This window comes from Phyllobates terribilis, unplaced genomic scaffold (genome assembly GCF_046119375.1).
Source record: "Phyllobates terribilis strain yellow unplaced genomic scaffold, ASM4611937v1 Scaffold_3__8_contigs__length_932513732, whole genome shotgun sequence".
Taxonomy (NCBI): Eukaryota; Metazoa; Chordata; class Amphibia; order Anura; family Dendrobatidae; genus Phyllobates; species Phyllobates terribilis.
Window position 1 is genome coordinate 425,610,051 of NW_027362763.1, and position 13,552 is coordinate 425,623,602.

At 40.6% G+C, this 13,552-nt stretch overlaps 1 protein-coding gene across 1 annotated transcript in view; it reads left to right on the plus strand.

Annotated features, from left to right (window-relative positions):
* The window catches only part of ZNF292 (zinc finger protein 292), a 44,324-nt gene that overhangs the window by 18,747 nt on the left and 12,025 nt on the right, over nt 1-13,552 (plus strand). The window contains exons 4-6 of the mRNA XM_073675676.1: nt 9,061-9,196; nt 12,009-12,211; nt 13,357-13,493. Of these exons, the coding sequence (XP_073531777.1) occupies nt 9,061-9,196; nt 12,009-12,211; nt 13,357-13,493 (476 nt within the window). The remainder of the gene's footprint in view (nt 1-9,060; nt 9,197-12,008; nt 12,212-13,356; nt 13,494-13,552) is intronic.

Below are 13,552 nucleotides of genomic sequence, written 5' to 3' on the forward strand. Positions count from 1 at the left end.
CGACCAGTACTTTGTGGCAACCAGTACGTTATGCCCAGCTCATGCTTCTGGAGACATGCACCTGTAAATTAGGCGGGCTCTTATCACTACAGAAATGCCAAACGTGGATGCTAAATGTGGTTTAGTAAAAGGAGGTGAAGCAGCTCCCGTTAGATACTCACTCTACCGGTCACCGTCCTGTGACCAGTAATCAACATAGAAGAAAAAGTTTTCCAGCGGAGTGGTATCCAATTTCCAAAATTTATTATGCAGAAAATAAAATCTTCAATCCAAACAGGGAAATACACAGTGTTTAAGCCAATGTGGTTTAGGCACACTGTGGGGCTCAGGAGGGGATGGGGGAATTTGGATTTGGGAGCGCTGAATTTGTATTGGGAGGCAAGGAGCCATTTCTCTTTTCCAGAGTTTTTGTGCTACTAGTAACGTCGAAGCCTCCTATATTTCTGTTAACAGATGACGGACCTGTGTGGGGACCTTCTTTTTTTGTGGATTGATTTCAAGCTTTTGTTAAGAACATTTTACATAACATTTTGGATCACATTTATCCTGTACTCTACACTGAGCACTTATATAGGCTTTTCCTAAATCTCCTAAGGGTCATGATTCAGATGAAACCCCCAAGGGAATCTATTCTTTATAATGAGGCAGCAGAGTTACTCAGGACTCCATCTGGCCTCTTCAGCTGTGTCCTTTTTTTCAGAGGTGCACAAAACTTTGGCTGATGGCCCTTTTATGCACGCCTAAAAAGGACACCGCCGGATCACACGTCAGACATGTCCACGGTGCGTCCATCTGCCTCATTATAGGGAATCTTCCACCAGGGGGTTCTGTCTGAATCACGTATTTAAGAGATTTAAATGGAAACCCCGGTGTAAGCGCTCAGCGTAGAGTGCAGAATAAATGTGCGCCGAGCCTTTCTGCGATCTTTGGGAGGCAGAATGAATAAATCAACAGCAGGTAAAGAATTAGTTTTAGGCTATGTTCACATTAGCCGTTTTTTCAGCAGCAAAACCTGATCTCTTGGCAGGAAAGAAGCTGCGTCAAAAAATCAGGTTTTGGTGCTTTTTTAGGTGCATTTTTCAGGATCCCAAAGTTCAGCTTTGCTTCCACCACAGAACCATGAACACAGGTCACTAATGCAAGACATATGTGAAACCATATTAACCAGAATTTCAAATGTAAAATTGGGGGAGGTGAATTGTTCAGTAATAGTTTACCTAAGACACTGGCAGTGCATTGAGTTTGTAGGACACTATCTCTACACTATGGGGTCTGACATTCAGTTGCTCAAGCATTGTTCAATTTCACACTTCCCTGGGCCACAGGTATTGTTCAGTCTCACACCTCGGTGAGCCAATGTTTACTGTGTATACATCACTAATTTAATTAAATTGTACTAATCCAAGCTGCCATCTCTGGTGACCAAGACAAGATGGTAAATCCACAAAAATAAATGCTTTTCACATCCTGTTGTACTTGCTTTTTTTCACTAAAAACGCAGCAAAACCTGATAGCTATGTTCACATACGGCTTTCTTTTCACTACCCATTACTTTCAATGGGTAAAAAACGCTGAAAGAAGCAGCATGCTCTATTGTGCAAAAATAAACATGCAAAGCACAAAATACTGATCAAACAAAAACCAAGGTGTGTGCATGAGATTTCTGGAATCTCATAGACTTTGTTGGTGCTGTAAAACGCAGCTGAAAATTTGCATGAAAAAAACGCACTGTGTGAACATAGCCTTATTTATTTTTTTGCCGTTCCTCTTGCTGTATCAGTGATTAGACGACTTTATTCTTGGGGTCAGTGCAGTTACAACGATACCAGATTTATATTGGATATTTATGTTTGGCAGCTGTCACACACTAAAAGATGCAAATATTTTTTGCATCCCCATATTTTGATAGCTATAATTTTTTAATATTGTGGACGACAAGTCATGTGACTGCTTGTTTTTTGTGGGACGAGTTGACATTTTTATTGGTACCATTTTCTGGCATATGACTTTTTTTTTTTATCGCTTTCTATTCCGATTTTTGGGAGGCAGAATGAATAAAAACCAGCAATTCAGGAATTTTTGGGGGGGGGTGTTTTGTATGTCGTTCCACGTGTGGTAAAATTGATAAGACTGCTTTATTCTTTGGGTCAGTATGATTACAGCGATACCACATTTATATAATTTTTTTTTTATGTTTTGGCACTTTTACACAGTAAAAACAATTTATAGAAAAAAGGACAAGATGACGTTTTTAGAGATACCATTTTTACTTACATTCGTCTTTTTAATTGCGTTTTACCAACTTTTTATTCGGCAGTATGATGATAAAGCATTGTTTTTTGAGTCATTCCATGTCTAGTGGACCAGTGGTCCCCACTCGACCTTCTCCGATTTTGCTGAAAATTTATAAGGATGTACATGTATGTTTGAAAAGAGGTTCTGTAAATTTTTAGGGCCAGATCTCAAATACATTGGGCACTGTTGACCTTTCACTGGAGGTTCCACCAAGCCTGCGGCTTCAGCTAAGAGGATTTTGCAAACTTTGGCACATAGCCATTAGAGTTCTATACTGGCTATGATGCTGAAATTTGGCTTACTAGCTCAATTTTTGCTGCTAAACACGATAAAATTATTACCGGCTATGACAAAACAATATTTCGGCCGCAATTTTGTGTCAAAGTAGCTTGTAAAACGCGTCGCATAAAATTTATGCCAAACTTTGCCCATATATAACTCAAGACCAAAACCCAATAGTAACTGGTGCTTTGCCCTGTACACCAAACATCTACATGACTTTGCATTGCTGCAATATCACTGTCAAATCATATGTATTTGTGGAAATAGTCAAATTTCTCAAAAAGGGTACCCCTAAAATATATTAATTCTGATATCATTAGAGAGAGCACATTTTTCTCTACACGGATCATTGTTTTTTTTTTTGGAGTCTCTCAGTTTAAGAAAAGAAAAATGCCACTGAACATGGTGTTATTTATTAATAAGCAATGAATGGTAACTGCACTATTCAAACCCTTGCGGTGGTCCATGGTGGTTATACCACAACCAATTCCCTAAGAATTGGTATTATAATCCTATTAAGAATTGTAATAATGCTGTCTTTCGAGAATTGGCAGCCCCATCGCCTAGGAGCCATGGCCGATAGCCGTGCAAGGCCAGCCGAGGGCGGTCTCTTTATCGCAGGTTCCGAAGCCTGAGGGTGGGTGTCTTTGCCTAGGATCCCAAGCCTAATATTGGGTATCTTTTGTTTGTTCCCAAGCCATAACGTTCAGTCTAAGTGGTCTGGAATTGTTGCTGAATTTGCAACATAATCAGTTCAGAGAAGCTGTATTGTCGGCCCATTGCTGTTGCTGGAATTATTGCAATGATTGACTGCTCGGGAATCCAGCATGTATCATTTCTCACAGGCCAGTGAAAGAAGCTAGCTGGTCCATGAGGATGCATAAAATTTATTAATGCGTCATGGTCGTCAACTGAAATTTCAGAAATATTTCCAATCCACCAGTTCCTATCGTAAATGCAGGCAATGTATTGCCCTGGCTGGAGGTTTGCAATTGGCACAAAAGGCATTTCTGATCTGACAGATCTATCTACATGGGCAATGAAAGATGATGGGTCATTTGATACCCTTGAAATGCGAATCTTTTTGTCATCAATTGGCACAAACTGGTGATTTTCTCTTGTTCCAGCAATTGTATGTCCATCTTTGAACCTTTCCTCTTGAACTACCTGTATTTCGTCAATTTTTTCTTTTGGAACAAAAAAAAATTTGATTCCATGCAGTTGCTCGTTGCAAAAGTTGAATAAATCCACCGGGGTCAGTATTTGGTTTTCAGTTGGGCGTTGAAGACTGGCACGAGCTGCCAACCTCTTTGCTGTCCCTCCAATCCCATCACAGGGCGACTTTCCATGACTGGTACCAAAAAAATTCCATTCAGCGCTGATATTGAAATCAGCATTGTGGTGGCACAAGTTGAGAACATTTTTGAAATTTTTGTACTGGGCTGCAGATCCATCGCTGAAGTAGTGGATATGACGAATCCCATAGATGAGAGTCTTGAGATGCTCCACAATTACTGTTAAGAAAGTGTGGACTGCAACTGTGTCATGTCGTGAGCAATCACTGATTATGCACAAGCTGATGTTCTGCGCAGCTTCACCATTTAACTCCTTGAAGTAAATTACAAATGGGTGTACTGTAGCTTGACTATTTTCCCAGTGGAAACCTTGAATGGCATCTTGAACAATAAATGAGTAATTTTCAGCAAAGTCCATAAGGATCATAAGCTCTCCAGGTCTCAGATTTTCCTTCAACGATTTCAAATAGCTACTTTGATGCTTGGCGATGTAGTGATGGCTACAAAGTTTAGAAATTTTCAAAACCAATTCTTCAATGAAATCTTCTATAGTCAGTTGTTTGGTATCAAGCGTGTCTCGATCAGTGTGAATCCATTGTTTGAACTCCATAATATCTTCAGGGTCACTGTTGACAAGCACATTGACTAGAAATTCTTTTAAAACTTCAGGACCCGGGCATTTATCACAACGGCCAAGCATACAGTCCTTGGATTCAATTCCACAGACCATTTTGCATATTGGCTCTTTGTAGTCATCATTGATTGTGCATGCTGCAAGCATTAGTTTGACATTTTGGTGAATGGTACACACACAAACGGAATGTGTTCCAGCAGATCCAACGGTTACGCACCACTTTGGCCGAAGCTCACAAAACTTGGAAAATCCAATTTCAGGGCCATTCCAATCCCGATAGGCAACAAACATTTCCCTCATATTGCTCAGTAATAGTCGCTTTTGCATCTGCTTTTTTTCTCCTGCTATTCGCACTGATACATAGTCTTTTTTACCAGGGCACATTCGACTGAATTCATCATCCTCAAAAAATGCCTGCACCTTTTTCTTCACTTCCTCAGAAACTTTCTTGCCACACTTGATTCTAGGTAAGGCTAAGATCCCATGTTCACATTTAAGCTTTCGAGCTTGTTTGACCATTCGTTCAGAGACACCGAATTCGTCTGATATAGCCTTAATGGACCAACTTTTAGGTGCCAATGTCAAGATTTGGACCTTTTCTGCCCGACTGGACACCTGCAGCTTTTGCTTCAAATCTGCCAAAAGGTGATTGTAATCCAGACACATTTTGCACTGTGCTGTTTTTGTTTGCTCAATGTCTTTCGGCTCAAGCCCTCCAATTGAAGCAATCTTGCTAGAAAATGCATTTTGTACCTGGCTTATCTTTCTCCTTGCATATCCAAGTGAATCCCGCTGGCTTACCCATGGATATTTCAGAGATGAGATGCCAATGGATGTTAAGCTTGAATTTAGACTTTCAGGAGAACATTCCATTCCATCTGGATCTGATTCAGAGGAAACTGGATCAGCTGATTTTTTCCTGTTAGCAAATTCTTTTCGACATGATGCACACATCTTCTGGCCAGGCTTCACATCATTCTTTGTAAATTCGTTCAACTGGTCAGCTGCTAACAAATTGATAGCTCGCAAAATTCTTTTTGGTGTTATGACCTTTCTTCCCAAAAGGATTGCAACACGATTTTTGCAAATGCTCATATTTGGTCAAGAATGAAGCTTCATGGTGTAAACAGATTTGTGAATGTTCGTCAAAATTTAGTCCCACTCGTCGACGCAGCAATTTCCGTTCATCCAATCCAAAGCTTGTAAACAATTTCAACTCATCTTTGCTATGGGTGAATGTCTTAAGGTGGCACTTCGAATTGTTCGCAAGGCCGATAGAGCACTGGGCCGATTCTTCATCAATTTCATTCTCCATCGCTAAAAAATAAATAATATATGCATTAAAATGTAACAGTAGTCAATAACTTTTCATAAATAAAAAGGTTTATAGGTTTTTGATTATAATAGACATTGCTAGCAACAATACAACTCTGTAACATGTGATAAGAATCTGAAAATCAAACACAAAATCAATCATTACGCGCATAAATAACACCATGTTCAGTGGCATTTTTCTTTTCTTAAACTGAGAGACTCAAAAAAAAAAACAAAAAAAAAAAACAATGATCCTTGTAGAGAAAAATGTGCTCTTTCTAATGATATCAGAATTAATATATTTTAGGGATACCCTTTTTGAGAAATTTGACCTAAAAATAGGTAAAATTTGTTTTTTTTTTAATTTTTCATCATATGTGGGTGTGAATATTTCCACAAATACATATGGTTTGACCGTGATATTGCAGCAATGCAAAGTCATGTAGATGTTTGGTGTACAGGGCAAAGCACCAGTTACTATTGGTTTTTGGTCTTGAGTTATATATGGGCAAAGTTTGGCATAAATTTTATGCGACGCGTTTTGCAAGCTACTTTGACACAAAATTGCGGCCGAAATATTGTTTTGTCATAGCCGGTAATAATTTTATCGTGTTTAGCAGCAAAAGTTGAGCTAGTATACCAAATTTCAGCATCATAGCCAGTATAGAACTCTAATGGCTATGTGCCAAAGTTTGCAAAATCCTCTTAGCTGAAGCCGCAGGCTTGGTGGAACCTCCAGTGAAAGGTCAACAGTGCCCAATGTATTTGAGATCTGGCCCTAAAAATTTACAGAACCTCTTTTCAAACATACATGTACATCCTTATAAATTTTCAACAAAATCGGAGAAGGTCGAGTGGGGACGATTTTTAAAACTGGTCCACTTGATGTGGAATGACCCTTTTGCCTTTTTTGGGTGGGCGTTATATGTCGGGTTGTTTCGGATGTGGCTATAACAAATATGTCGGTGTATTGCCTCTCCTGTCTGCGGGCTGTGTGGCGTGTATTGCCCCTCCTGTCTGCGGGCACTTCATGGACCTGTGATGGATTCTGGGGATAGCTCAGAATTTGCAAGACTTGGCTGTTTTGTGTTCGACTGCATGCCCACTATGCGTTTTTCAAGCATTTTTGCTGCGGAATTTCCGCAGCAAAAACGCTTGTAAATACGTGCCCCATGGTCCCCAATGATAATCCGCATGTGCTGTGCACATGCTGCAGAAATTTCCCCTGCTGATTATCATTGCGGAAAAATCCGCAGCATGTCCATTAATTTTGCGGACACACAGCGTAATTGCCGCCATTGACTTGCATTGAATCGCTTAATATCCGCATGACTACATGTACACATGCTGATATTAAGCGATTCAATGTGCGGATGGTACCCGGGTCTGGAGAAGGAGACTATCCTCCAAACTCGGGTACCATAGAACCTGTTAAAAAATAGAATTTAAAATTAAAAATATACATTATACTTACCTACGGATGTCCACCGGTGGCTCTCGATGGTGTAAAAGGACCTTCCATGATGTCATTTAGTCATGTGTCAGGTCACGCGACCGCTGACGTTGGCGGTCGCGTGACCTGTCACATGACTAAATGACGTCATGGAAGGTCCTTTTTACACCACCGCGAGCCGTACAAGAGACGGGACGCAGCGGAGAAAACACCGGGGGCCATTCTTTTTTTTAATTAACTTGGTCACACTATATAAATCCATGCCGGTTGCATGGATTTATATAGTGTGAACAAGTTGTCAAGCACTTTTCCAAGGGATTCTAAAATCGCTTGGAAAAGCTCTTGATAACCCTCATGCAGAAATGCATGCAAAAATGCTTGACAAACGCTTCTACCTGGCAGGAAAATCGCATGTAAGATCCGCATGCGTTTTTCCTGCCAGGGAGATGCAGGAAAAATCTGCAGCATTTCTGCATCGTGGGCACTTAGCCTTAGGGTATGTGCCCACGATGCAGATTTGAAGCAGAAATTTCCTGAGCGTTTTTTCCTCTCCCTGGCAGAAAAAACGCATGCGGATTTTACATGTGGATCTCCCAGCGATTTTGAGCATCACTCAAATGCATTTAGAAAAGGGCTTGACAAGTTGGATTTATGCATGGATTTATATTGTGTGACCAACTTACGAGGAGAGTTCTGCTTTCAAATGGTGCATCTATAGTAAAAAAAAAAAAAATAATTAAAAAGAAAAAAAAACTTTATATTCACCTCTCCGGCGGCCACCGGTCTCCTCCCGGCGGCGATCCTCTCTCCTCAGCGGCCCGAGGTGTACTGCCATGCCAGGACCTGCGGTGATGTCATTTGTCAGCTAATAGTCACTCGACCATCAGCTGACCACTGATGTCAAGATCAGCTGCTGTGCTCGTGGCCATCAGCTGCTGTGCTCGTGGCCATCAGCTGCTGTGCTCGTGGCCATCAGCTGCTGTGCTCGTGGCCATCAGCTGCTGTGCTCGTGGCCATCAGCTGCTGTGCTCGTGGCCATCAGCTGCTGTGCTCGTGGCCATCAGCTGCTGTGCTCGTGGCCATCAGCTGCTGTGCTCGTGGCCATCAGCTGCTGTATGACATCACCGCAGATCCTGGCTGTACACCACGGGCCGCGAAGGAGAGAAAATCGCCGCCGGGAGGAGACCGGGGGCTGCCGGAGAGGCTAGTATGAATAATTTTTTTTTTACTTTATAATTCTTTTTTAACTTGCGGGTACGATAGTACCCCGGTCGGATGAGAGGAGTAGCAGTCTCCTCTTCTCCTGACCTGGGTACCATCATTGCATTGAACCGCAGCAAATCCTTAAATTGTTGCGGTTCAATGCAAGTCTATGGGCGCGATTTCACCATGAAATCGCGCCCATATTGGTTGTGCTGCGGATTTTTCATCAATGATAATCCGCAGCTGAAATTTCCATGCGGATTATCATTGGGAAACATGGTGATAACAAGCGATTTTTAATGCGTTTCCGCGGCGGAAATGCATTAAATCCGCATTGTGGGCACACAGCCTTACTGTAATAAAGCTGTCGTGTTTTCTTTCTCTTGTAAGAAGTTTGACATGCTGGACTCCTGATTGGTGGAATGTGTTTGAGACAATGTATGTTTCACTATGCAAATTGCCTCTTTAGAGAAAAAGAGGACTTGAACTCTATAGCGCCACCTATTGGAAGCGGCAATCCAACGTTTCACTAGAATCTTGCATTTGTCCTTTATTGCACCTGCTAAATTTGTTTCCTCTCTCAGGCTGCACATACAAGACTGACGGAAAATGGCAGTCATGAGCTTGTGCTCTTGTACAATATGTCTCAAGAAGATGGTGTGTGGAGGGATCCAATTTTGGATAAAATTCTTAATGATGAAATCAAGGATCCGTATCAGGGTAAGCACTGCATGACTTCTGTAAACGTTAGTCACGTGTGAAGAAGGGGTATGTTTCCTCAGATGGTAATGTATGCTGTGTTTTACTTCGAAGCTTTTAGTTATCTTGCCATGGTCGTTTAAGAGTGTTGCTCTAAGCTGTTGGAGATAATTGCCTTGCTCTGACTCGGTGAGCTCTGGCTGCGTGGGGTACCAAGGTCATAAATATTAGGCAGTCTAACATAATTTCAATTACATTGATTGCGCTCGCAAGCATAAAATATCCAGGCTTTCCGCTGATGTTATCTTCCAGTATTCTGTTTCTTACATTGGCTTTAAGTTGATGTTGTACTGTGCATATTCACAAGCATGTAAGGTTACAGGTAGCGCAGTGCATTTGTACATGTAATGCATGATAAATATGAAGGAGATTACTTGGTTTGCAAAACTCAAAAATAAGGCTTACATGATACTGATTAAATAACAGCTCTACACTTAAAGAAGTTATTCAATACTGGACAGGCTCCTGCTGAATCACTTCATGGCCCCATAGAAGCTAAAAACAATGTATACTAGCTTCCCGCAGTAGCGCCCTTCCATTGATCTTGACACTGCTATCCTTGGAAGGTCACGTGACCGCTGCAAACTGGACACTCCTGTATATGGGAGAGTCAGGCAAGATATGTGATGGCTGTTTGATCAGTCGAACCATCATTCGTCTGACAGCTATCTTAAGTGTATTGGGAGCTTTATCTTATGTAGTGACTGGCTAGAGTGGTGATGCACTACTAACATGATGTCAGCACTCTAGCCATCCTGTCACTGAGCTCAGCGGGTTGTGCTGTCAACCTCCGTGCATTGGCTAGAGCAGTGACGTGTGCCATTGACATGTCTGTGCTGTAGTCAGTGTACCTAAGAAAATATACGGCACTCCTACTATATAGATGAGGTGCCCAAGTGGGGTTCCAACCCATAATTGAGTAAGTGAAGGAACTTGGCACTCAAAATAGCAGTGGGCGACGTAGGTCGCACTATCGTACAGCGCTGCACTGTGTGGACTTTAAGACCACTACATATAGCAATCAGTTCTGATGAAGGTCTGTTAAGACCGAAATGTTAACAGTTATATGGATTTTCAATAAAAATAGTTTCACTCACTGCAATTTTCTTTCAATAGATTTTTATTTATTTTACTATTGTGATTGGTGGATCCTGCGTTATCAGCTGTATATAGAGGCATTACCTGTCACCGCAATCCTGTCTCTAATCCGAGTTTTGCTGTCCTGAAAGGACAAACTAGGAGTCTAAAAAGCTCCTGTGGCCATTGTGAAAATTGCAAGATTATATATTTATATAGTAATTGCTGAAAACAATAGGTCATTTTTTTAATGATTGTATCCTTTTTAAAAATGAAAGAGAACTTTAAAAATGGCACAAATCTTAGAGAATGAGGCTTACCTAGTAAAGCCACTAAAAATAGTAGGGTGGGTCAGTGGTTAGCATTGTTGCTTTGCAGCGCTGGGGTCTTGGGTTCAAATCCCACCAAGAACAAAATCTGCAAGGAGTTTTCGTGGGTTTCCTTCTGGTTCTCCGGTTCCTCCCACACTCCAAAGACATGGTGTATTTATATTGTGAGCCCCAATGATAATGTATGTAAAACGCTGCGGAATATGATAGCGCTATATAAGCTATGCATAATAAATAAATAATGAAATAGATAAAGAACATTACTCCAGACAACAGGATAAACAACAATGATGAATTGTGGGCTAATTGTTGGACCTCTGAGAAATAATCTGTGTATAGGAGGAGCATATAGGAGTATAGGAGGGTGAGAAAAAGCTCAACCTATTGAATGTCATCTCTGCTATATTTACTCTGGAAATCCAATGATTGATGAGTTAATTAGGGATAAAGAAAATTGTCAATTAGATGTCACTTGATTAAGCCATGAAATGCTTTAAATACATTCTAGTAGACAAAGCACGGGGTCTGGATAGCATTCATCCCCCGAATTCTGCAGGAATAAGTTATCCCTTATCAATAGTTAACAGTAGTTAATAGATAGTAATCTCTAAACCCAAAAAATTTGAGCCAGAGTACATGCTGTTATAAGTGCAGTGCATAGGTTTTCATTCACACTGGCCATTCAACAAGCAGAACCTAAGATACTAACAAAATGAGCAAATACCCTGTAGAAAGTAATTGAATAGTAATGATACATGTAAATAACATGTGGTGCTCAGTTAACATTGTTTTGATAAAGAAAAACGTAAAAGCCATCCATCCCACCGCGACAAGGTGTACCCAATCAGGATGGTACCTAACTCTTGTAGTTCACCTAACTCTGTGTCAGCAGACGTAAAAATAGATGAGGGCAGAGTAGGACCTATGTCCCGACTGTCCAGACACCCGCCCGTGTAAAGCTATAGAAACAAAATGAACAGCCAAGAAAAGGGGAACTGCACCCCATTTTCTACAAAGTACAAAAAACAGATTCAAAACCAAAACATAGCACCTCTAATATCACACAGTTGCCATCAGTGTTAGTTTCTTTTTGCCTTTCTTGGTATCAACACTGTAGAATTATAAGTCCGACTTGGACCTATTTACATTTTTTAACCAGATCAAGGGTGTAATGAACACTGATTAGAAACCATTTTAATTTTCTTTTCGTCCTTCACCTTTTAGATTGAACCTTTTTTGAGCATTATTTTACATTGCACTTCAAATACTGCATAATAAAGTTAAATTTACCATCACATGCTTTTACTTTATGCATGTTGCCAATAAATGTGGGTATTATATCTGATTTTTGCCTCCCTTTTCCACAGCCGAAGAGTTTCTTCACTCTGAGGGCCCATTGCTACTGGAAATGAGAATTAAGCGTCTTCTGAAACTCGGCAGGGTGGCAGCAGCAACATGCTTGGCAAAGATATGTTCAGATCACCGAGAAATGAGCAGGAAAGGACACTTCAAACAGCTCTACCTGAAATGTCTTTGTGCTGCCTCACCAAATATAAAGCTTATTGAGGAGGTTAGTAATGACTAAACCGTTTAATTAAATATAGTTTTCTTTGGAAGACATTCATATAAACATTTAAAAGATGGGTACACTTTAACCCCTTCTGACATTGGACACAGCAGTACATCCTATTTGCCCAGATGTTGCAGGAAATGGATGCATCCGTACGCTGAGGTGATCATGCATGCACAGGAGCTGTGCTTGGCGTGACCAGAACAGCCCATCAGCTTCCTCCAGTAGAAAAGAAGCTTTCCCATGTCAGGTTTTTTGGAGCACATTTTTTTGGGCTTGAATCAATTGTGGACACCATGTCACATTTGAAGAGCACTGGAGGTGTCAGAACATCAAAAGAAAAAAAAACCACAAGTGACCTCATTTTGGAAACTACACACCTCAAGACATGAAATTAGGTGCGTGTGGTGAGGATTATTTTAACCCCTCGGGTGAACCACATAATTTTATAACCGTGGGCCGGTAAAATTAAGAATTTCCTTTTTTCAACTACAATGTCGCATTTGAAGAGCACCTGAGCTATCCGCAAAGTTGGCCAGGTCCAGCCATCTTACGAGCAGTGAATACAGCTCTATATAAAAGCTTGTAAGTGCTGGGCTCCCTGCCAGTCACCTCTGATAGTATACTCTAGCGGTGACCTGTAACCTAGGCAACAAGCAGTAAATAAATAAATATATTATTGAGAACTGAGAATATTTTCGATAATGCCAAATTCATACAGCTATATATTGTTGTCCTAGTATGGACTGCAACTTCAGGACTGACCACAGGTCTCCTGCCCACCTTACATTCAGCAGCTCCTTATATTCTTATGTTAATCTGAAAATCATAGTCTGTAAACCTGAAATACTAAGGATCCAGCCTTTTACCAAGAACAATTGTTAAATAAACATATTTGGTAATTATGCAATTTTTAAATTTAAAATTAAATGTTGTATTACATACATTTTTTGCTTCTTAGTTCTGATTTGTGCTGTTCTAAGAAACTAAAATTATATTTCATAAATTAGTTGCTAATTTAGAGAACATAACCAATTATATAAATGGATGAACCAGACAAACACACACAGGATTTATGTTTTATTGCCAGTCATATCACGCGACTGTCACTATGTACTACTACAGCGTACTTTTTGTTTTTTTAGATTGCCAAAGTAGATTGCAAGGATGCATTGGAAATGATATGTAATCTGGAGTCTGAAGGTGACGAAAAAACATCACTTATCCTGTGTGCAGCATTTCTGTCCCGCCAGCTCCAATTTGGGGAAATGTATTGTGCCTGGTAAGTACCGTATGTAGGAAAAGTCTTCTGTCTTGCTAAGAATGACATGTTCAGATTAA